The following is a 23,621-nucleotide window of genomic DNA, read 5'->3' as shown; positions in this document are numbered from 1 at the left end:
CCAACCCAGAGTCCTCAGCTGCTCCTCATAAGACCTCCTTACCAGCCCTGTCACCAGCAACTAGATCAGGTTGCTCAGAGCCCTGTCCAGCCTGACCTTGAATGTTTTCAGGGATGGAGTATCTACCATCTCTCTGGGCAACCTGGGCCAGTGTTTCACCACCTTTATTGTAAAAAAAATTCTTATATCTAGTCTGAATCTACGGTCTTCAGTTTCAAACCATTACCCTTTGTCCTATCGCAACAGGCTCTATTAAAATGTATAGTTCATATGTTACTATAATATTAAAAGTCGTGTCCATCTCTGACGTCTCACATGACATCTTAATAATATCTTACTGTTTACTTAAGAGAAAATTGGATGCTGGTGTTGTGCAGATTGTCCCAGTTTACCAAGTCTGTGCTCGTTTGCCCCAGTAAGCAGAGGAGGAGGCGACGGGAAAACCTCCCTTCCTTGGGGGAAAGGCAGCAGAACACAAACAGATTCAGGGGCTGCAACTAAAACTAAATGTATGTTGTGCTTGCTTTGCAACAGTGATTATGGCCTTGAGTAATATGTCCCACAGGAAACTCAAAGTAATTCCACCATGTTGCTGAACACAAGTACATCTGTGTGTCGTGGAAATGTGTGACAGAGTCTGTAAGTCTGTGCCAGTGAGTCCTGCTGGACGGAATCCTGCTTTGAATCCCCTGGCAGGAAATAAAAGGGGGAGTTGAGACATTAATTATTCCATCTCTGTTGGGGAAAATTGCAGAAAGATTATTGATTGTCTTAAAAAATGCCTAAATGACTAGCCAAGAATGTTGCAACAAACTTGCATGGTTATAATGTAAAACCATTCCTATAGTAGCTCTAGTCCAGTTACAGACATGAATCAACGCGTGATCAGGAGTTTTATGTCATAATAAAGATGAAGTGCATTTTTGCCAGATAAAAGGTAGGCACTATCTTATTACATATGAACTTTTAGTGATTTGTAGGACGGAATGGATCACAATGTCCTATTGTATTGTACATGTCTGTGTTTTGATTTCTAGGAGCACCTATCGCTAGTGTAGCACAAAACGAAGGCTCAGGTTTGTAATGATGAGTGTGAGTTTTTCCTGGTTTGTGTTGCTATAACACTTGAGTGAATGAACTGGTAGTTTTATTTTAACAAAGAGGAATAGTACTTCATGAACAGGCCTAAGAAATTATTGAGGTTATTAGTATATTGGCAAAAAAATGTTACAACTTCTGTGATGCATCAGAAAACAACTCAAACTAAGAATGTTCAATTCACTTACCAAAAATTAAAGGAAAAAAGCAGTTTTGATGCTGTTAGACTTGAAATGCATTGTGCTGTTATCTTTGCCAGCTTCACTCTTCATTTGAGGGGATGGAGCGGGTTGTGAGCTTGCAGTGATACCCAGTGAATTATTAAAATTATTAATTCAAAGGGGCAGAAAAGAAAAAAAAAAGATGATGTAAAATGGAGAGCTAAGAAAATACAGCAAGAACTGAAAGAAGTCTAAGGGAGACTAGAGAAATGTCGCTGAATGGGTATGTAGGTCATAAAGAAGATGGGGAAAGCAGAATGGTAAGGAAGGCTGCTTATGGGAGGAGAGATGAAACCGAAAACAAGCAAGAAGGATCCATTGAGTTTTACACTGACTTTGAAAGTCTAAGGCTTAACTGAAGTTTGTAGGTGCCAAATTGAAAGATGCTTTTTTTCTTTTTTCCCCTGAGTAGCAAACATTTACATCTCATAAATTCATCTCCACCATGATTGTGTTTTGTGGTCTACTCAAAACAGAATTCTCTTATTATGTTTTTAGATTAATTTTATTTGTGTGTACATACATATTCATAGATGTGCTCTCTTGCATATTCTATATTCACTGTCTCTTATTTCTAAACCTTTTTTTTTCCCCTGAGAAGGATGTGAGCCCTTCAAGTCCCTCAGGTGAATAAAAAAGGATTATCTAGGTAAATTCCAGTTAGAGCTAAAAAGCTGCACTGGGTTGTCTTGCCCATTACTACGTCTTTATTCCTTGTGTCCATTCAGATCTCCCTCAAACACTGTGTTTGTTTAACATAATTTTGGTAACCGCTTCACACGCTGTCCTGAGGTCTGCTGCTCCCCTCAATGAGAGGGAACATCTGACCTGGCTGGTTGGTGGGTGTTTGGGGATGGACGTTCTCCTGGTACCTGCAGCCCAGCTCTTGCCAGCAACTCATTAGAACCTGAAAAGTTGCATTTGCTGCAAGCGCTGAGCCCTAAAATTCATCCCTTTTCCCCCACCCCAGCCATCTGTAGTACTTTTCCTCTGGTTTGGAATTGTCTGTAGTATGTGGAAAATATGCTAAACAAAAATTATACTGTTTGGAGTTGATTGACGTGGCTTAATCCTTGAAAAGCTGATGCCTCCTCCCTTTGACGTGGAATACTAATATGAGTAGAATGGCCTCGCTAATAAAATGCACTTAGAATGGAGCTTGGCATTTCCTAATGGTGATCTTGGGAGCGGGGAGGAGTGTGCTGGGGCATTACTGAAGTGCAACTGCATGATTTGAATTAGCGTTAATAAACAGCAGGTTTCTCCCTACGAAGAAACAAATCCGTGATCTGGAATTTTCTCTAATCAGTATTTTGTTCCTCAGAAAGCAAGTGTTCCTTTTGAAGGTAAAACGAAGCCACCAACTTGTTAATGGCTGTGTTTCTTAGAATATAGAAGGAAAAATTCCTATGCTTATTTTCACAGAAGAGTCAGTTCTTTTCTCAGGGGGTCAGTACACACTGTGTATAAGCATGTACAATAGGGTGCTGCTGTATTCCCATGTCCTGCCTGGCAAAACACAGCATTTAGTATGAGATATTCTCTGTTGAGCTATGGCTGTGATTCAGCCTCTTAGTGGAATTCAGACTGTTATCAGTTGGTTGCTACACTAAGAGACCAAGGTGACCTAATCATGGAATCACAGGGTTGCTGTGGACCTCGAGAGCTCATTTAGTGCATATTTTTTGTCTCAAAATAGAATCTGCTTTACTTTTTTCTCTTTGTCCAGCCTCTTTAATCTTTAGAGACTTCACAGCCCTTGCACAGTCCGTTCCAGTGCTTCATTATCCTTACTGTGGTGACATTTTCCCCAATGTTTAATGTAAGTGTTATTGCATCTTTCTAAGCTTGTGACACTTATCATCTTAAGGAAGAACATCAAAATGTTCATGTTTCTTGGTTTATTTTAAAGTGTTTAGAAATTTAATTAAATACGTGTGGATAGTGAAGCACTAGAAAAGATGTTGTAAGGAGGCTGTGGTATCACTTTTGTGTTCGAAGCTTTGTAGCAGCAACTTTAAAAAGATGTTAAGACAGGAATCATACGGATTGAGTTGATCATGCTTTGAAAAGGGAATTATCCCATTCTGGGGACTGGGCTGGATGACCTGTTAAGGTCCTTGTTGGAATCAGACTTAACTTTTTCTCCGACTGCAAACATTTAACATGAATAATGGAATGTTTGAAAAGTAAAATAACGAGCTCTTTCAGGACCTTGTTTTAAATGCTAAATGGCTGGACTTCTATTTTCATGTTCAGGTTACTTTTAGCTATACTCACATTAAAATAGTTGTGCTTCAAGTGCATGCACAGTGGAGTCTCAGTTTGGGTCTCCTAAAGAGTGTATTCAGTGCATCCAACTGATTGAAAATGCAGTTTATAGGTATAAATTAGCTCTGGATAACACTGTGATATTCCTTTTGCAGTCTGTATAGGGCAAGTATGTACTGTCTTTTTCCCAGGTGTTTCTTCCTTTCAAAGCCTCAGAACTGGGTTGATTGAGAATTCAGTATTGGTTGGCTTGATTGGGAAGAGATTTGAAGTAGGGTGAAAGGCTGGGATGGAAGGGGTGGCAAGGATTTTAAGGATAGAATAGTGAAGGATGAGGCAGTTGGAAGGATGGCTATGAGACTAAGTGGCTGAAAGTGGAGTGTGGGTCTTAATGCTGGAGCACATCTGGAATGGAATGAATTTGGAGAATTGAGGATCTGGTGTGGTTTGGAAAGAGCTTCTGGAGCAGAAGTGCAGAGCTGGGGCTGAGAGGGCAAGGACAAAGAGGGGATTTGAAGAACTCCTGGTCAGGAGAGAGAGGGATTCCTGGAACTGTGAGGTCTCCAGGGGTGAAGGTAAAAGCTTCCTATATGTCCAGAATATCCCCAACCAAGATCCACTTTGGGATCGAGAACAGATGCCTGTGTCCTGCATTGGACTGTAGTCTTAACAGGGATGGCTTTCAGAAACACGATGGGCAGTCAAGCATCACACCTCCTTTGTGTCTCTTACAGACCATCTCAGGAGATTTTTCTTTATTTTGATGCACTGCAAAGTACCTGAATTTCATCTCCCCTTAAACTCAATTTGATTTTTGTACCCTGCGCTGAAAACTTTTATTTTTTGTGTTCTCATTCAGGTCTACTCAAGGAAGTAGAATTTTTAACAAAGGAGAAATTAGAGCTTCAGTGTCAGGCAGAGAAGGACCATTCCAACTTCCGCTCTCAGATGAAAGTTTTGGAAGTGGAACTGGAAGAACAGCTGCACAGTAATCAAGACCTGGCTACACAGCTGCTGGAGGTTGCTGAATTAAAACAACAAATTCAAGTTCTTGAAAAACAGCTTAAAAACCAGCGGCAATTCATGGATGTAAGCAAGTTTGGTACCATGGTTCCATGGCTTTGGAGGTGATAAATACAGAGATTGAGACTTGGAAGATGCTTCCTAAAACGGGATACTTTGTTTTGTTTTAAATTAAGACCTTAGTATTCTAGTCTTGTAAAAGAAAAAAGGTAGTTAAAAAATTTCCTTTTTGTAGTATTACAGGATATTTTTTTCCTTAATCGCTAACTGTAGTTTGTATGTACATTGGAGTCCAAAAGGGTTTGGGGTTTTTTGTCTTTCCCTGTAATTTTAGCTATGCTTTCACAACTACTAAAAGGTATTAATTATTTTTAAGTGAGCACCGTTTCTTCATCACAAAAACAAACCTGAGCTTTTTCTTGTACTCAATAGTTTAATGAAGTGAAAAGCTGCTTAGGAAAGATTTTCATTATCTCTGCCTGGGTTGACAGGAGCAAGCTGTAGAAAGAGAACACGAACGTGATGATTTTCAGCAGGAAATTCAGAGACTGGAGGAACAGTTAAAACTTTCAGCAAAACCACAGACTTCAGGAGAGCCCAGAGAGCACAGGGTGAGTAAAATCACACTTAGTGGCCAAAGGCATTTGTTTACTACATTTAAATACAAAAACTTATATTGCCTTGGGACCTGGCTCTTGAGAGACTTTATTTCCCTCTGTTGTCACCCAGAGAGCAGGTTTTTCCTGCGTCGGACTGGACTCCATTTAGGCAGTGAAATTGTACTTGCATTGTTTCTTATGGAGATGGCAAGAAATGTTGTCTGTGCTTTACAGCAAACTTTCACAGTTTGGTTTAAATTAATTGGGAAAGACAACAATACAGACACTCTGCTCTATGGAGTACACCTGAGAGACAACTCCTGGGTTCTAAACATGTTTAATTTTTCCAGCTGCACCGATTGTAATAAGATGTGTTCTTTGTCTGCATGCCTTGTCCTATTTAAGCTTTGAATCAGTTGTGTTTTTCACATGTTCGTGTGTTTGATGCTTGGTTTCAAAGATTAACTTTTGCTTGCCTTTTTTTTTTCTTCACATAAATGAACATTATACAGAACTATGAATTGATTCTACAGGTATGGAAAACAGCATGAACACCTCTTTAACCTTTCTTTCCTTCTCCTTCCAATCTCTTATATTAATTAGATCTGCTTTGGCTTTTTTTTCCCCGTTCTTGATATGTCAAGTCTGCTCCAGCTTGACTTGGAGAAAAGGAAACGTGTTTTAGGGTGGCAGGATTCTAGCAAGGAGTGAGGAATTGCTTTCCATTTAATTTCCTGTACATAAGTGCTTCATTCCCCTGGCTTATTGCTCAGATGCATTACAGGCAGTTACTGTAAAGGAGCTTTTGACATGAAAGTAATATGAAACAAAGATAATGGAAGCACAATGATACACTGTACCTTACCCTTCAGCTTTTTTTTGTGGCCCTGTTCTTATATGTCAACGTGTGTACTACTTGATTTCATTTCCATCTATTAATTTAGATACAGTTTATGAAACTGTGTACCTCAGTGTTGGAGAGGCGAATCTTTTAGGAACAACTGAATCTTTGATAGTGACTATTCCATGCTAGAGGGCACCTGATTGTCACTTCTGTAATGTCTGATGGGATGTTATTAAGCTTCTTAAGAAGTAGAGTGATTACGTGTCATTCTGCATCAGACTCAGATTCTCATTTGCATGAATGCCATTACCTGGCATTAAGATTTTCTGGGTATATAACACACGTAGCCTACATGTTATTTACACTGTGGCAAAGATCAGAAGAAGAATGGCAAAGGTTTTGTTTTGAAGGCCACATGACTTGTTGAAGATCTGTTTGCACCCAGAAGGTAGGAATCTGTGGCAGAATCATAAAGGATATATGTCAGGTTATTCAAAATACTTGAAACTGTTAAGACCACAGCTTGCTTTCTGTCCCAGCTGTTAGATGAATGACAGTTACTATTTACTAGTGTGATTGTGGCCCAGTAAAGAGGAGGATCTGAAAAAAATTAGACAAGCAGCTGTAATTTTGCAATCTTTCTCAGAAAGGATAACAAATTAATTGGAGGGAGACACACAAGGAACATAACTAAGGAAGGAGCATTTGTGGGTAGGGTGAGGCACACATGCAATCTGGGCCAAGATGTCAGGACTTAAACAGTTCTTGTAGAATGTTTAATGCAGCTGTAACGAGCTCGCTCTGCAACAATTCAGTTCACTTGAACTAATTTCTGCCTGTGAGAGTTATAACAAATCCGTAGTTGTTCTCTCTGCTGCTCTCTAGGCTCAAGGAATACGTGAGTAGGATTATTTAGTGAAGAGAGTGCTGACTGGCACTGGAAGCTTCCATATGAGATGATGCCGTGAGGGTGAGGGTTGTGAAAGTGTCTCCTTAGCTACAGAATTGCACCACCAGATTTCTAGCCAACCAGCTGTTAAAAACGACACTTTTCATGCATAAAGTGTCATAGTGTCTGGGACTCTGATTTGTGCCAGTTTCATAGAATTAGGAAGTACTAGACTTCTAAAAGATTCTTCTATACAGAAAAGCTTTTCTGTGAGGCCTGCATTATTCTTAATGGCTGAATAATTGCTGATGAGATGAGAAGGGAGTAAGATATATACACAATTAAGGGAATGTATATGTGCCTGTAAGCAGTTTCAAATGTAATGTTAATCACTTTTGGTATTCTTAGCTAGTCTGTGATTCCCTCCATGCTTATTAATTTGACTAAATTAAATCTATTATTCTGTATTTTGCTAGAGGGTGTTTTTCTGCTTTAGTAACATCTGTACAGTACTTCGAGGATGTAAAGTTCTATATTAATACAAAGAACTTTTATAATATCAAAGTATAATTTGCATAAATTCAGGCACTTATTGACGAACAAAGCATTTGTTTTGTAAACTCTCATCTTCCTTACTCCTTGATCAAATTATTTCTCCTGTAGAAGGTTTCCTGTTGCTTTCCTATCTGAACTTGCTTTCAATGTGATTAATGACTTTATCACTTAGTCTGTCTGTCACACTTGGTTCTCTCCTGCCTTTACTACCCACCAAAGCTCCAAGTCTTCTCTCCATGTTAATTACTGGGATGAATGAGTGACAGTTTTCCTGCAGCTCTGCACAATTGGATCTCAGTGAGCTCAATTGCAATATGCTCTTCATATATTGGAAAAAGAGTACCTGTTCTATGTTGACCACTGTGAATCTCTCTGATTTGCAGGTGTGGTGTATGTTACGTTGCGTCTTTATCTTTCAATTCTTGGTATGTTCTTTTTAACTGGAATTCTCTGAAGTACTGGGAGAGGGTTCTGAGGTTACAGAAATACTTATAATATTACTAATAATATTAAATGTAATCTTGCATTTTTTTAATCTTAAGAAGAAGCACCAAAAAAACCCAACAAAACAAACAAAACCCAACAACAACAAATCAAAACCAACCAAACAAAACCCACACACCACAAGGCCCCTTTTCATGAACACTGGGCTGTGAGAATATGCCTTCATTCTGCACTTCACTAGAATACCGCAAATATTAAGAGAAATGAATCAAATGTATATTTAAGAGCTGCTGCATTTGGAAAACAAGATTTCAAAAAGTTACTTTTTCATCCTTTCTGTCCACATCTGTTTTTACTTTCATCTGGGATTTTAGCGTAGTTTAGTCCATAGTAAAACTCCACCTGCTTTGCCATGAAATTTCTCTTGCTCCCAATTTGAAGTTTGTTATTTTGCCTGAATAGCTGTATAATGTGATTTCTGTATAGGTGGAATCTTTGCAAACAGAAATAAAGGAGAAGATGGATGATTACAATAAGCTGTTATTAGAAAAGGAGCAAAAACACCAAGAAATTACAGCTCGCGATAAAGAGATAGAAAAGCTGCTGGCGCAGATACGAGAGCTGGAGCGGAGCGGTGCTGAGGCCTCAAAGACTGTACACGACTTGGAACAACAGCTGCAAAAGATGAAGAGAGTGGAAACGGAATTGAAACAAGTAATTTTTAAATACTTATTTAAATGGGAGTGGCATTACACAGAGAGTGTCATCACTGACTGTGTTAGTGTTGTTTGAGACTCTCACTGGCACCCAGTGAGGAGTTAAACTGTTGTATTAATGGCAAGTACTAAAGCCAGAGCTTTAGGCTAAGTCTGGTTTTATGGCCTATAAGCTGAATTTAGAGACTGCTTTTTGACAGTTGTCGTCATCACGTGGATCAGAGCTGCTCTTTTGTTTCTCTGGAAGTTTCTGAGAAGATAGTGTTACTGAATATTAAATATCCTTGGTCTTCAATAATTAGCTGTGTTTAGAATCATATTATCTTAATTGGTAGCTTTTCTTGCTCTGTGTCTTTGGAGCCAGATCTGTTTGCCATACTCTGAAATTTTTAGTGCTTTGTTACTACTGGCGATTAAATCACAGCTTAGAGTTAAGAATTACATTCCATTTAGGAAAAGTATTTGTCTCTTACCAAACATCTTGAGTAACTTTTTCTGCCCTATTAAGCTAAATGTTTTGGTTTTCTCCCAGCAGTTTTCCTTGATTAAATATTGTTGATGTGTCTGTCGAGTCTGAAGATTTGAGAATGGCATGATCTAAACTAAATCTGTTAGTTTAATTGCTAATTCTGTACATATTTGCTTCCATTATTTTTTCTTTTAAAAAATATTGAACAAAATGTTTTTTCTTTTAGCTTCAGCTGATGTGATACAGACTAGCCAGTCGTCGTTTATTAGCTATTAGTATTGCTATCCGTTTGGCACTTGAGAAACTGGAGAACTGCTTGGTTTTAGGCTTCAGTGAACAAGACAGATATAGTTGTGCTGGAGTGAGTCTAGTGAAGGACCATCAAGATGGTCAGGGGGGGCTCCAGAAAATCATATTCGAGGGGAGGCTGAGAGAACAACGTTTGTATAGCTTTGTGGAGATCATATTGTTGGCTACAACTACATAATATGAGGTTATAGAGGAGACAGAGTCAGACTTGGAGGTGCACAGTGAAAGAATGAGAAGATATGAGTGTAAACTCCAATGAGGAAAATTCCAATTAAATAGTAGGGGGAGATGGTCGCATGGGGGGCAGTTGAATGTTGAAAAAGGGGCTCAGAGTGGCAGTGGTGTCTCTGTGACTTCGAGATGTTCAGAATTCGGCCGTTCAGGGCCCTGAGCAGACCCAGGTTGGTTCTGCTTGGAGTTTGAGGTTGGACCAGCGAGCTCTGAAGAACCTTCCCAGCTTAAGCTTTTCCATGATTTTATCCAAACACACACAAGTTGTGCCCACTGTCTTCTCCTGGGGTGGATGGAGACTGTGGTACTGCTGTTGGCCAGTTGGTTTTTTGCTCTGAAATCCTATCTTTCTGTTAAACCGGCTTTCTTTATCCATGCCAATTCACAACATTCTTTTACCCATCTGAATGTGCATCAGGAAACGCTTCTGTCTTAAAAATTCTAAATAAGCCAAATGCAGAGTATTTGTTTGTTCGTTCCAAGAAACTAATTAATCAGCTTTAAACAAGGTTATACTATTCAATTTGCCAACTATAGGCATTGTAATTGCTTGTCTTGAAGCAATTTTGTATAGTAAATAGGTGCCAACAGAACTCTAAGAATGATTGCATGTCAGGAAATTTTTCTGTAAGAATACACTTGATGGGAATGGCAACTATGGATTTTTATTGTCCCCCAACATTTCAGCAAAAAATATAAGTATTGCAGATGATGGAGACTGGCATTAATAAGAATTAGGTCTGGAAAGAGTAATTTTGAATATGGAACGGTATCTTTTTGTGAAGAAAGTCTGGATTTGCACGGTATTACTGGAGGCTGTCAGTGATCAAGGTGATCTTTAGAATGGTGTGAGTAATCTTATTTTTGGTTGATATAAAACACAAAGAGATAAGCACTGCTGTTTCTTCGATTTTGTTGTTATGTGTGTCCTCCCATGCACAGCAGGATGCCTGAGGGGCTGGTGAATGTCATAGATTTCGTGTGATGGCAAGAAGGAGAGTTTTCATTTCTCCCTTGAGGACAAACAAAAATACTTCTGTTCTAGGTGCCTTCCTACCCAAACAAGTGCAGGTGATGCTTTCATAATTATTACACTTGGTTTTTATCCTGCCACAGCTTCGTACCTGAGCTCTGAAGCTCTGGACAACTGTGTCAAATACCTGTTCGTGGACCTGCTGTTTTGATACTGTGACACAGCGTTAACTTTGTCATGATTTTAATTGACACTTCTTTCATTTTAAGATCGGAAAATACTATCCATGTACTCTGTGTCTTAGTTGTCTTTGATTAAAGATGGTCAGATGATATTTTGGCAGCTCATGAGTCTAACCCATGTGTTAGAGGTATGTGTATTGAGCTATGGGCAGAATAAGTGTTGAACAGCAGTTACTGCCTTAGGTTTCTTGTCCAGCTTTCCTTTATTGAATTAAGTACGTATATGTATGTGTACTGTTTCGATGACTTTCCAAGTAAAGCTTTCCTCCTTGGAGCTTCTGAGGAGGACTGTGAGAGAAAGAGGACCAAAGGAGTTTTAAAAACCATTAAATAAACCATGGTAGCTTGACAGACCACAGATCTGACAGAAACTTAGTGCTGGTACTTCCCATTCAGAATTAACATGATGTTTTTGTAGTAGGTTTTTGATCTACCCAAAACTCTCCATCTCTTAAATTAAGTCTCCACCTCTTAAATTTAGCTTGGCATATATTATATGGTATCCTAACAGATTTGGAAATGGCTACAAGAGCAAGACGTTTAGGTTATTAAACATATAAAATGCCCTGTAATTGATGAAGTATTGTGTATCACTGACTACTAAATTTTCAGAAGTTGTTAAACTTGGATTAGAAAAAATAAAGGGATGAAAACTTAAGCGAGCTAAAAACATTCCGTTGTTTTGCATTCCTGTTTCTTTATAGGCCATTGGGATTATGTATTTTTCTTCTTGTACTAGGGTTTGTCAGGGATAATGAAGTATTTAGGCAGGATTGTTCTGTTTAGGTGGGTATGTATATTGCCAACAATTAATTCTAATACAAACCCCAAAATATTTTGCAGGATAAAGAGGCACTGCAACAGCAACAGTACAATAACCTGATCCAGATTTCAGCCCTACAGTCTAAATTGGACGAAGCAAGGCACAGGGTGCCAGCGGACGCCGGGTCTGCCCCCGTGCTGAAGGAGCAGTTGCAAGCAGAGCAGGAAGCCCTACAAACGAAGGAGAGAGAGGTGGGAATTTTAGCACGGTCCTGTGGACTTTCCAGTCACTCGCGTAATCGCAGAAACATTTTGTGCAAACTTGTAGCTGGGAATTGAAGCCATTCAAAAAACCCAGTGACTAACGTAGTAAATGTGACTATGTTAACGGCTTGTGATTGCATTAGACATCAAATGCTAATGTTTTGCCAAGTGTTATGTCAAATTACAGGAGGAGTCAAGCCTTGATTGTTCAGAACATAGATTAATGCATTTTCTCTGAGCAGTTGGACACTAGCTTCTTACTCTTCTTAAGTCTCAAGTATTTTATTAATGCAAACTGATTAGAGAGAGTTTGAATCATAGAATTTGCTCAAGTTACTTGTTCTCAGTAAATAAGGCAATGAATGAAGTTTTATTTTTTCTGCTTAAATAGGAGGGCTTAATTGAAACAACGCATTTTCTTCTGTATTTTTTAGATTGCAAGCTTGTTAGACCAACTAGAACAATGTAAAGATAATTTGATCAGTAAAAACGAGGAGATATTGCAACTGAACATTCAGTTAGAGATGCAAAAGAACCTCAGCACTTCCAGGATCAGCCAGCTTCAGTTAGAGAACGCACACTTGAAGGTAGGTTTCCTAAGCTTTAGTGGGCACCAGCTGAAACTTCAGACCTCCTTTCTTGAGTGTTGCGGTTTTCATCTCCTGATGTTATTAACACATGCTTAGTTTGTCTTGTCAAGGGAATATTGCGTTATTGTTACAAGGCTAATGCTGGTTATCGTAGAACAAAACAACTCTGATACTCTAGATTCATGTTTATGGCATTATCATCTACAATCATTTGATGTAAATAAAAAGCTTGGCTTTGTTCTGGCCCTGACAGGTTATGAAATACACACAAAACTGTGACAACACTATTCCTGGCTTCCACAGCCATAGCAAATGCAACGAGTTAGAAAATGGTTTGGTTGTCAGTCTGGCAACTAGAGTGTTCATCTCTTACCTTGAAAGCTGAGAAATGTTGCGGCAATCTAATCCAGTGGTATAAATCTAAACAAAGTAGCTGGCATTGGATTCTTGAGTACTTTAACGTCATAGCAAGGAGGAGAGTAAAGCCCTTGATTCTGTTCTGCCATTAGGTTGGGAGAGAAAGTAAATCCTTTCTAATAAGATTGCTGTTTTTTCTGATCAGGAGGAACTAGCAACACTTCATGTGAAGGAAAATCAGGACCTGGGTATTAGTGATTCCTCAGCTTTGTCATTCCCACAAGCACTACTTGAAGAAAAGAATCAAGAAATTGATCACTTGAATGAGCAGATGAAGAGGCTCCAGCATGAGCTAGAGAATACTCTGGAGAATAAAGTAGGCGTACTTACTTATATATGTTCATTGCTTGATTTTTGAGGGGAACCAGGTACACAGAATCTTATTTTTAAATGAAATCTGTTTGATAATTCTCTTAGGAAAGTAGAGAGTATTTTAAATAGCTACTAGCTGACGTGTGCAATTCTTTCTGCTATTAAATGCGTGAATTAATGCCCATGTAATTCAGAAGAAAAATGTAATTTAAACTCTACACACAATAGTAATTCTGCCTACATACTGTAACATTCAGACCTTATCCTTTTGCTCAGATTGTGGAAGATCAAAAATCAGAAATTGAAGAACTCAGATCACTTGTCGAGCACCTTCACAGTGACCAGGAGAGGCTGCGTAAGGACAAAGATGAAGAGGTAGAGCAACTCCATGGAGTAATTGAGAAGCTTCAGAAAGAGCTGGCACACTTTGGACCAGTATGTCATGAAGTTAGTGACAACCAAGATGATCTCTATCAACTTGCATTGGGAACGCCAGTGGAAAACCTCCAGAATGAGCTGAGGAAGGTAGATTTTCAGGGTGATACTGATCCAAACAGAAGAAATGCATTGCTGCTCTCCAAAGTGAGAGAACTTGAGGAGGAACTAGAGCTTGTCTCAACTGCTAGAGAAGCTCTGCAGCAGCAATTGGAAGAGAAGGAACTGCAGTTCAAAATGGAAGTGGAAATTTTGGAGAAAAAACGCAAAAAATTGCGAGAGTCATCAGAGCAGCACGTTGCAGAGCTAAACTCCCTGAGAACGCAGTACAATGCACTTAAGGAAGAGTACAGCCTTTTCCAAACACGTTCTTCTCAGAGAGAGGTTGAAGCAAGGATAGCAACTTCTCGCATTCAAGAACTTGAAGATACTGTGAGAGAAAGGGAAGCAGATATTCTAGAGAAAGATACACAAATGAAGACAATGGCAAATCAAAGAGAAGCTGACACAACTGAGTTGCAGTACTTAACAAAAAAGGCAGCAGAGCTTCAAGCTGAGTTGGAAAAGAGAGATGCAAGTCAGGCTCAAGATGTTTACAGTCTTCAGTTAGAAGTTTCTAGACTTGATTTCCAGGTGCAAGCACTGAATCAGAAAGAAGTAGCTTATCAGAGAGAAATCAATGAACTGCAAGGCAGCACTGCAAAACTGAAAGACCAAATTGAGGCATATTCGAAAGAGCTTGAAGCCTTACGACTGGAAAGAGGTGACCTTATTTCACAGTTGGAGTCATACAAGCCAAATGGGCAACGTGATTGTCAAGAGGCGAATGTTCTCGAGCTGTTTTGCCAGAGAGAAAGAAAAGGCAAAGTCCTTAAAAAAAGAATGGAGGAACTGGAAGAACGAGAAGCAGATGTTGATCAGCCATTTGCAGTACTGGCTTCCCCTACTGATAAACTGGTATGTGATTTAGTTTTTAATAGTACTGTTTGTTTTTTAAAGTAATCTGGGTTTTTTTTGTCTCATAAAGCCCCATAGTTTATCCTTTTCAGTGCTCTAAGAAAGGGTGAAGATGAATAATGTGACTTAAAAACAGCTGTGGTGAGTCAGTTGATGGGTCTGTCTGTCTTTGTGTAGTTTCTTCAGCAGTGGCTAGAGGTAGATTCCTGGAAGGACCAAAGACAGGGCAAGCCTGTGTGGATACCCAATCCAGACAGTTTTTCTGAGCTGAGTAGGGTTTTGGGCCTGGATCCTGAGGTATGTATTGGGTGCAGGTGGTGAGGTGTTGGTTGGTGTTCCTCTCCGAGGAAAGGCCGGGGCTGCTATGTGCTGGGCAGGACGGCCACGTGTGTGCGGCACCGCATACAAACGTATTGAAGGAAGGGCAAAATGCTGCACAGGCAGTGAAGAGTGAGAGAAAAGAAGTGTGAGAAACAGCCCGTGGAAGAGACCGTGCTGGAGCAGATATCCACACAGCAGGGAGGAGGCAGGGGAGTTTGGAAGAATTGAAACTGAGCCCAGGGAGAAAAGCAGGGATGGGGCTGTGTCAGCGTTTCTTTGTTTCTTGCCATCAAACTCTATTTTAATAGCAATAAATTAAATAAGTTTTCCCCAAGCCAAGTCTGTTTTGCCTGTGAGAGGAGCTAGTTGATGATATTCTTGTCCTTATGTCCACGCGTGAGCTCTTTCCATCTTATTATCTCCCCTTGATCAGTTGAGGATGGAGAATGAAAGAGCAGCTGGGTGGGCGTCTGACAGCCAGCCAGGATCAACCCACCCCAAGTTACTAGGACAATATTTGCCATGCTTTTTGGCTGTCTCGGAGAACTACTTGAAAATACTTTGTCATTTGCTCCAGATGGGAGTAGAAAGGATCCAGATGATCTGTTTTTCAGAGACTTGTAGTTGTCTGTCATGTATCAACTTACTGTCTTTTCAGACTGGCTCACAGAGGTGATCAGTAAGAGGGATTATGTGGAAAAAGTTTCTGAGTGCATAGGAAAGGAAAAAAGATGGGTCAGGCTTATGTGGATTTGGGGGGCCCTGACTTTTAGTGTGATATGGGTATGAATATCCAACGTGGTGGATTTACACAGTACTTCTTGCCTCTTTGTAGTGGGATGGGGAGATGGCTTTTCAGCACCAAGTAGAAATTATGGCAAAACGTGTTTGTATTTGTATTTGCTTAGAAGCTCTAGTTTGGATTAGTGCCATTTGCCTAGGTGATACTGTACACTCAGGGTCTGTCTCAGAAATCCTTTGGAAAAAGGGGTCAAGTGGGCGCAGTGCTGAGTGACCTCTGTGGAATAATGTACATCAGCCCATTGCATGTGTGTATGCAAGGCAGCATCACAGATTAGGCACCTTGTTTCCAGTCTAGTGGTCTACTGGACCATGTTGCTTACATTGATAGTGTTTGTTAGATCCTTGCTTAAAGAACATAAATAACTGCCATAACCAAATGCACCATGTACCAGATTTACTGGCTGTGCTTTTTTTATCTGTCTCTGTAGATCTCTTTCAAGTTGTCGTAGTCACTTAGTAGTGATATGGAACCCATGAAGGCCACTTATCAGCTTTATGGTGGAAACCACATGCAGCAACGCTGTCTTTTTCTTGTCCAGAATAAGAGTAGAGCTACTTGATCTCAGCTTAGTAATGATTATCTTTTATAAGCTTGCATTACCAGGATATACTGTGTGAGTTCCAGCCAACTGCTGTATTTATTGCTGTTTGTCATGTAAAATGCATATGCAGTGTGAGATGCACCTACAACTTTAAAATCATAGTTGCTGTAGATATAGATAGAATTTGAGAATGTATGGAAAATATACAATTTATATGAGTACAGAAACAGCTCAACTAAAAAAAATACTTTTCCTCTAAACACACTGTAAGGAGAGTTCAAGGCTACAAACACTTCACAGAATGAAAAGAATGTAATTGTAAAGAAGAACTTAATTCTGATTTAGGTTCAGCAAAAAAGGAGTTAGGATTCAGTGAAGAGAGAACTGGTAAAATGTTGAAGGATATAAAGGTATGTTGGAACTTTGGGGGCAGCTGAATGATGTAAAAATCACTTTTCAAGTAGAAACTTAGATTCTGAAATGTTTAAGTTCTTGTGTATATGTCAGTATATGTATTTCCATGTTTAAAGTTTAAGTTTTAAAGTACACTGAGGAGGGATGATCATCAAAGCCAGAGAATATATTGAGGCAAAATAATTAAACTACTATGTCTTCAGGCATTCATTACAATAGACCTTCTTCTATACTGCTATGAACTGGATCCGTAAGGAAAAGTGCAATATTTGGTTTAGAATATCAAATACCTGAGCAATATAGTGACCATGAACGTGAGAGCTGGAGAAGGGGAAAAATAAAAGTATTTGGGTACTTCTGTTCTAGCATGAATTAGCTAAATGCCATTATACAGAATATCTTCAGAGGCAAAGAAATGACTGCTGCTTGGATTACCAAACAGAAAACCCACGTGAGATTAAGCAGCTCTTTACCTAACCGTGAATAGCGAGTGAGAGTTTGTTCAGTTTATTAACATTGGAGACCCTTTGTGTAACAGCGAACATAATGCGAACATAATGCAAACAGATGCAGCATTCTTAGAAGAGCAAAGAAACCCCCTATTCTTGGGCTCAAAAGTGAGAACAATGTGAATATTAGGAACTGTATTCATATGAAAGCTGGAAGCACAGCTAAAAGGTTAAAGTACTGGCAGCTATAGGATTCATTAGCTGAGATGGATGATTAAGGTGATGGTCTAAAATGAGAAACAGAACAAGTATTCACTGCATCCTACAATGGAAGAGGCATGGAGGATGAAATGAAATTTGCCCGGTATCAGGTTTAAAATAAACAAAAAGAAATACCTTTTCAAACTGTGCATCATTCAGACTCTTAACCACAGTATCTAAGAAGTCAAAAGAGTCATTTTATCTTAAAGTGACCTAGATGAAGTGATTCAAGATAAAATCAACCAAGAGCTGTCAAACAGGAAGGTGTTGACACTGTGTGTGGCCGAGGATGTGCAGCTGTGCTCGGGGAGCCGCTGCTTTACCACAACAGGGCAGATTCCTCTGCAGAATGATTGTTCTGGTGTTGTTCAGCTTGCTTCAGGCTGACAGTGGTAAAACAGAGATGGAACCACAGAACTAGAGATCCAAGAGTTCCTGATTTTAAGAGAACAGAGGGAAAACAAGTCCCTCTTAAAGCAGTGGGTGGGGGCTTGGAGAGGATTCAATGCCTGGCGGACTGAAGATGAGAAAAGTGGAGGGAGCAAGACAGCCAGACCTTCTGTGTAAGTTGTGGAGGAGTTAGAAGAGAAAGCTGCAGCTTGGCATGCTCAATATGTGCTCTAAATTCTCCTTTCTGCCACAGAAGAGCCACAGCCTTTGCTGTGAGCACACTTGTGCCTACTTTTCCCTTAGGAGTTTGTGTTGATGGCATCAGTAAGCCCTGGAATTACAGGGAGCTGGGCTTAGGGCTCTTAAATCGCTTGGTGATGGGCACACTGGATCCCTGTGGTCACAAGGAAGACAGTAAAGGTATTTTCATGCCATGATTCAGATGTTCTGTTTGGATGTCAGGCTCCAGGGGAGCGAGTGGAGAGGCTGAAAGACAGAAGGTTTGACTTGTTGACGTGTGGAGCGAGCGGTGGGACTGTTGGAGCAGTGGAGTAGTAGCCTTCCCATGGTGACTGTGACATACCTGCTGGTTGAAAAGAGCATTGAGGGCATAGGAAAAGAACAATATCTTCAAGAAGCTTTGGGAAGGGAGGAGAGCTCTTTATATAGAAATGCTGAGTAAATGCAAGCCCTTGTAGGCAGGGATGTACCTGTGTGTCTGTGCTGGCTGTGTCTCGTCGGCCTCTGTTGCAGGTGGTGGTTGGGTAGAAAGACTTTGGTCTGACCTAGTGTGTCCATTTTGTTGAGTCAGAGCTTGACAAGCGGTCTTCAGTGTTGCTGATCATTGGAGACCTAAGCTTGCTGTTTGATGCTTGCAAAAATAATAATTTAAAAAGTGGGTAGAGTACCCCTGTGGGAACAGGCCACTAAAAGGTAGAAGCATGGTCTCACCAAATATTTTGGATATAGAATCACAGAATGTCAGGGATTGGAAGGGACCTCGAAAGCTCATCCAGTGCAATCCCCCCATGGAGCAGGAACACCCAGATGAGGTTACACAGGAAGGTGTCCAGGCGGGTTGGAATGTCTGCAGAGAAGGAGACTCCACAACCTCCCTGGGCAGCCTGGGCCAGGCTCTGCCACCCTCACTGAGAAGAAGTTTCTTCTCTAATTTAAGTGGAACCTCTTGCGTTCCAGTTTGAACGCATTGCCCCTTGTCCTACCTTTGGTTGTCACCGAGAAGAGCCTGGCTCCATCCTCCTAACACTCACCCTTTATATATTTATAAACATTAATGAGGTCACCCCTCAGTCTCCTCTTGTCCAGCTCCCTCAGCCTTTCCTCACATGGGAGATGCTCCACTCCCTTCAGCATCATATAGCATGTTGGTGTGTGTGGCTGCTGTGTGTCTCACATGATGGGACGTGGAAATCCATGTTACTGTTCCCTCCAGCAACTCTAAGTAGATGGTCAACGTCGCATTGAAATGGCAGGTGTAGGAATGTCAGTAGATGACTTCTTAACCATTATTTCCTGGTGCCTTGGGTCAGGAATTAAGCCTTAAGATAGTTTGGGGTATTTGTCCAGTTTGGAAAGCAACAGTTTGTATTTGTATTTATTTGAAAATAGGAAGATTATCTACACAGCTACAAGGATTACAGTTTTTTCCTAACTGATACAAAAGTCAGCTTTGTAGAAATACTTTTGCTTATTGTACAGATTTTTCTTTTTTCTCCAATCAATGATATTCTTGATAAAAGCTTGGTTAGCTAGTGTATCAAATATACAAAAGTGTTGCATCATTTTTACATAAAACCTGGGAATAATAATAGATACAACTGTTAAATTTGAGAATATATTTTTAAATGCATGTTTTTCAGTTTGTAAAATCATATTTAAATTCCGTTAAACAGCAAATATGTGTTATTTCATTGTAGGAAAAAGACGAAGTTATGTTTGACTTGACAACTCACAATATCAATCCAAAAACTCAGATGAAGCAATCACAAGAAAATATCTTGCCTCAGGAGCTGGATGTGATCAACAACTCTGAGGACAAGCGAGATTTGAAAAAGCGTTCCCAGCAAATGTTGGAAATTCATCAAACTCCCCATTCTCCAAAACACAATTTGAACATAGGCAAAGAAACTTCCAAAGGCTTCCAGAATTCCATTGCAGACGTGGCTTCATGGGGCTCACCTGAGATTGTGAGAAAGCAAGATACAAGCATGGAACTTCAACCGGTGCTTCATCTGACACCCTTTTCGGAAGCTGGCAGCACAGATTTTGAAATTATGCACACCAGGTCATCCATGCAAGACGACAATTCCATATTGCTGGGATATTCTAACCTGTATGAAAATGCTAGTGAGGAAGCAACAGCGGGAGCAGGCAGAAAATCTCCAGCTTTCTCTGAAAGTACCTACTCTGTTGATGATGACCAAGATATGGAGAAGAAGATTTTGGTATGTGATATTTTATGTTGGATTTAAGTTTAATTAAACAAGACTGCTCAGCTCTGCCCAACTCTGATCATTGTAGCAGAAATTTACACACCGAGAGGGGAATGTCCAGTCACTGAGTGTGGGATTGCTTGTTCCTCTCTCACTGTCAGACAGCAGGGCAAATTCTGTATTAAAACACTGTTTACCGCTGCTTCTAATATTTGAAAACAATCTTCTAAACCCTAAAATTGAACAATAAGCTGCCTACAGCAGGCTTTGTGTCCTGTACATTTATGCGCCGCTGATGTGGTGCCAGTAAAAATACAAGTGTTGCTCTTGGAAGATTTGTTGAGAGAACTGTTCAAATCCTGGTGCTTTGGCAGTGATGCTACGTGGAAGTAACTGATAAATTTGTGATAATACTTCATGTGCAAGTAGCTGAGCTAAAACTAGTAAAACCTTTTTGCTACCACAGTACTCAACTTACTGTAGCAGTTCTCCACTTATGAGTATCTGTTGTTGAGTGTTTGAAGAGACTGTTTAAAACTCGGAGAATAGAGGTTTTTCTTTTTTAAAGGAAATATTTTTTCTATTTGTGTCTGTATCATTTCACATGAAGGTAAAGTCTGTACTTCAGAAAATTAATCTTCAGATGTATATTTTGTGCCTTGCTCTTGAAGAGCAATTCCTTATAAATATATGTCTGTTTCTTAAGACTATTGAAAAGGAGAAAAAGTTGAGGTGGAGTAGGTTCTAAAGAGCACCAATGCTGCATTCAATGTGGTTTGTACCATCTCTATCGCTATGATGAAATAGGCATTTGCCAAAATCTGGACTAATCACGAAGTTGTTATAAATGCAGACAACTCTACAGCTGGATTCAAATAACTAATGTGAAAAATTCTTTTCAAGCAGATGAGAGAAGCTGATAATCTAACTTTAACCCCTTCTGATTTACAAGATGATGTAAGATCAAGAGCATCTGCTGTAGATGCGATGAGCGATGGATATGGCAGCAGTAAGTTAACTTTGTAGATTCCTTTCACCTTTTGTTAACTTCAGTATAAAAATATTATAACGCTGCTTCTTTTTCTTTTCCTGTAGATCTTTCATATGAAAGCAAATGCCTTTGCCAGGTGATACTTTCTTAGAAAGACTTGTGTATTTGTGCTAGTGCAAGTCTGCTTTTAGCTTTTCGGCTTTATATGGGGTTTTAGTGAGTCCTGACTTAACTGAAACACTTTTTCTGGTGCTAAAGGCAACTTACAGCCTTTCTACTTGTTTAAGTTAGATGAGATCTCAACCAACTAACTTCAGCGGACCCTACATTCACACTGGTAGAAGAAATTGCGGTTATTTGGAAAGTGGATATGCCGATTTCAAGTTCTTTTCATCTTTGTAACACTTAGGGTGGGGGGGGGGCTGTCTTTTTCTTCAGATACCAGCTCCAATTTGGCAGCTAAATTACAGCAGGAGCTACAAGCATCAGAGCACCTAGATGCCAGTTTCATGGCTTATCTGCAGTACTGTGGAATGTTCCCAGATGTTATGGAATCGACTAGAGAAAAGGACATACTTTCACCACAGCTGAAGGTAATGCATGATTAACATAAACATACCAGCAAATTAAAACAGAAACAGCAAAAACGAAATACTAATATAAAATATTTAGCTGGTACCTTTACAGTGTAAACTGATTGACCCATCTGTGGGTTTGTCTTGGAGGCTTTACAGAAAGCTGTTGCATAAATAAGCATAGTTAGGTGCCATCGTGCTCCCTTCTCTGTTATCATTCTGATACACTGGAGAGCTGTGGAAACACCACTGCAAGGCGGGGAGGGATCTTTCAGAGTCACTTCAAGGAACAGGAAGAATAAACAGAGCATTGAGCAGTGATTTGCTCGTGAAATAATCGCTATTTTGATTTTGATGACAGAAAAGCAACCCAAGTTGCTTCAAAAGTTGAGTCAGTCAAAAAGATGCGAAGAAAGACTATAAAGAGTTAAAGCAAAGTAATCTGTGTTGTTGTTGGAGTGAGTCGCAACGAGGAACAGCTCCGCATCGAGGCTGGGATGTTTCTGATGAGATAGATGGAGAAAAGGACTTAAATCTCCAGTGACCTTCCTTGAAAAGCAACCAGGAAACATCTGTGCATGATGTAATAGTTTGTGAACAGGGAATTTATTTAAAAGAGTTTATTTTGCCTGACAATGTCAGAGGAAACTATTTCCACTGCGTAAATTATTAAGACTGATTATTTTGGGAGATGTTATTTGTACATAATCTGCTAAATTAAGCCAAGGTTGTCTAAATACATAATTCAGTTTTCTGGCATCACTGGGCTTTAGTGACATGCCTTCAGACTTGAATAGAATGTAATTTATTCCCAGGAAATTTGGCTAAATAGCTCAGAAGCAACACGGTATGGTCCTTTGGCTTAGCTGCATATTAGCGTGTTGATGTACGCAGCAATAAGATGTGCTGGCATTTGTGCTTTAATGTTGTGAATACAGGATTTAAGAATACAGTAGCCACTGTGTTCTTAAATATTGACCTTGGTGGTTAGGTGGTATAATTTTTGTTGTCTAGTGTTATCCCATCGCACTCTTGTACTGTCAGGATGCTGATGCCTGTTTCCTAATACTATGTTTGTTTGTTTCTCCTTCTCAGACTGTGCTCAAGATGGTGTATGAAGAAAGCCGCAAAATATTGGCTTTGTCAGAGCATCCCTTTGGCTTTAGGGAGCTGAAGAATGTTCATCAGAGCAGAGCAGTGATGGAGGGATGGCAGAAGGAGGGCTTAGCCTTGCTGGATGCAATACAGTCACTGAAAGATTACCTGAGCAAGGTGGCAGATAGAGGAGACAAGGTAGGGCAAGAAAAATATCATTTAAAACAAGGTAACCAGTTTTTTATATCTATAGAAATATATATTGTTGTGTAGTTAGTGTGTGTGTATATGTGTAAGTATGAGGAGCAAGGGACTTGCTGAGATTTGAACAGGCCTGTTCACCTTTGGCGTGCTTAAATTAACAGGTATATTCTTACACAGTAATGATATGAAAGACAATGGATTTGAGATTGTCAAGAGATGCCATTTTTTAAAAAAAGTATATAGATATATGCGTATTTTGAACAGGAACATTCAGGTATTGCTGCTGACTGGAGAGGAGAACTTCTGCAAGCAGTACAGAGCATCTTGGAAAAGGAGAGAAATGTGTTGCAAATTGACTTGAAGTCTCACTTCTCCAATCCTGGGTCTGGTGATGAAGCTTCATTAGTGGAAAAACTAGAGTACATCATGAAACAGCAAGTAAGAAAACCTCTGAAAGTGTTACGCTCATACATCAGTTCATCTATTCCTCCATATTTTTTT

General features: G+C 39.8%; 1 protein-coding gene across 1 annotated transcript in view; it reads left to right on the top strand.

The window, feature by feature from the left end:
- The window catches only part of PCNT (pericentrin), an 86,161-nt gene that overhangs the window by 44,685 nt on the left and 17,855 nt on the right, over positions 1–23,621 (top strand). The window contains exons 30-43 of the mRNA XM_080346363.1: positions 1,038–1,076; positions 4,450–4,679; positions 5,105–5,224; positions 5,725–5,745; positions 8,431–8,658; positions 11,728–11,898; positions 12,345–12,497; positions 13,063–13,233; positions 13,506–14,621; positions 19,740–20,267; positions 21,162–21,264; positions 21,685–21,839; positions 22,917–23,114; positions 23,385–23,558. Coding sequence (XP_080202489.1) covers positions 1,038–1,076; positions 4,450–4,679; positions 5,105–5,224; positions 5,725–5,745; positions 8,431–8,658; positions 11,728–11,898; positions 12,345–12,497; positions 13,063–13,233; positions 13,506–14,621; positions 19,740–20,267; positions 21,162–21,264; positions 21,685–21,839; positions 22,917–23,114; positions 23,385–23,558 — 3,407 coding nt within the window. The remainder of the gene's footprint in view (positions 1–1,037; positions 1,077–4,449; positions 4,680–5,104; positions 5,225–5,724; positions 5,746–8,430; positions 8,659–11,727; positions 11,899–12,344; positions 12,498–13,062; positions 13,234–13,505; positions 14,622–19,739; positions 20,268–21,161; positions 21,265–21,684; positions 21,840–22,916; positions 23,115–23,384; positions 23,559–23,621) is intronic.

Source organism: Nesoenas mayeri (genome assembly GCF_963082525.1).
Source record: "Nesoenas mayeri genome assembly, chromosome: 6".
NCBI classification, from domain to species: domain Eukaryota; kingdom Metazoa; phylum Chordata; class Aves; order Columbiformes; family Columbidae; genus Nesoenas; species Nesoenas mayeri.
The sequence above is the reverse complement of the archived record's forward strand: the minus strand, read 5'-3'. Positions and strand labels throughout refer to the sequence as shown.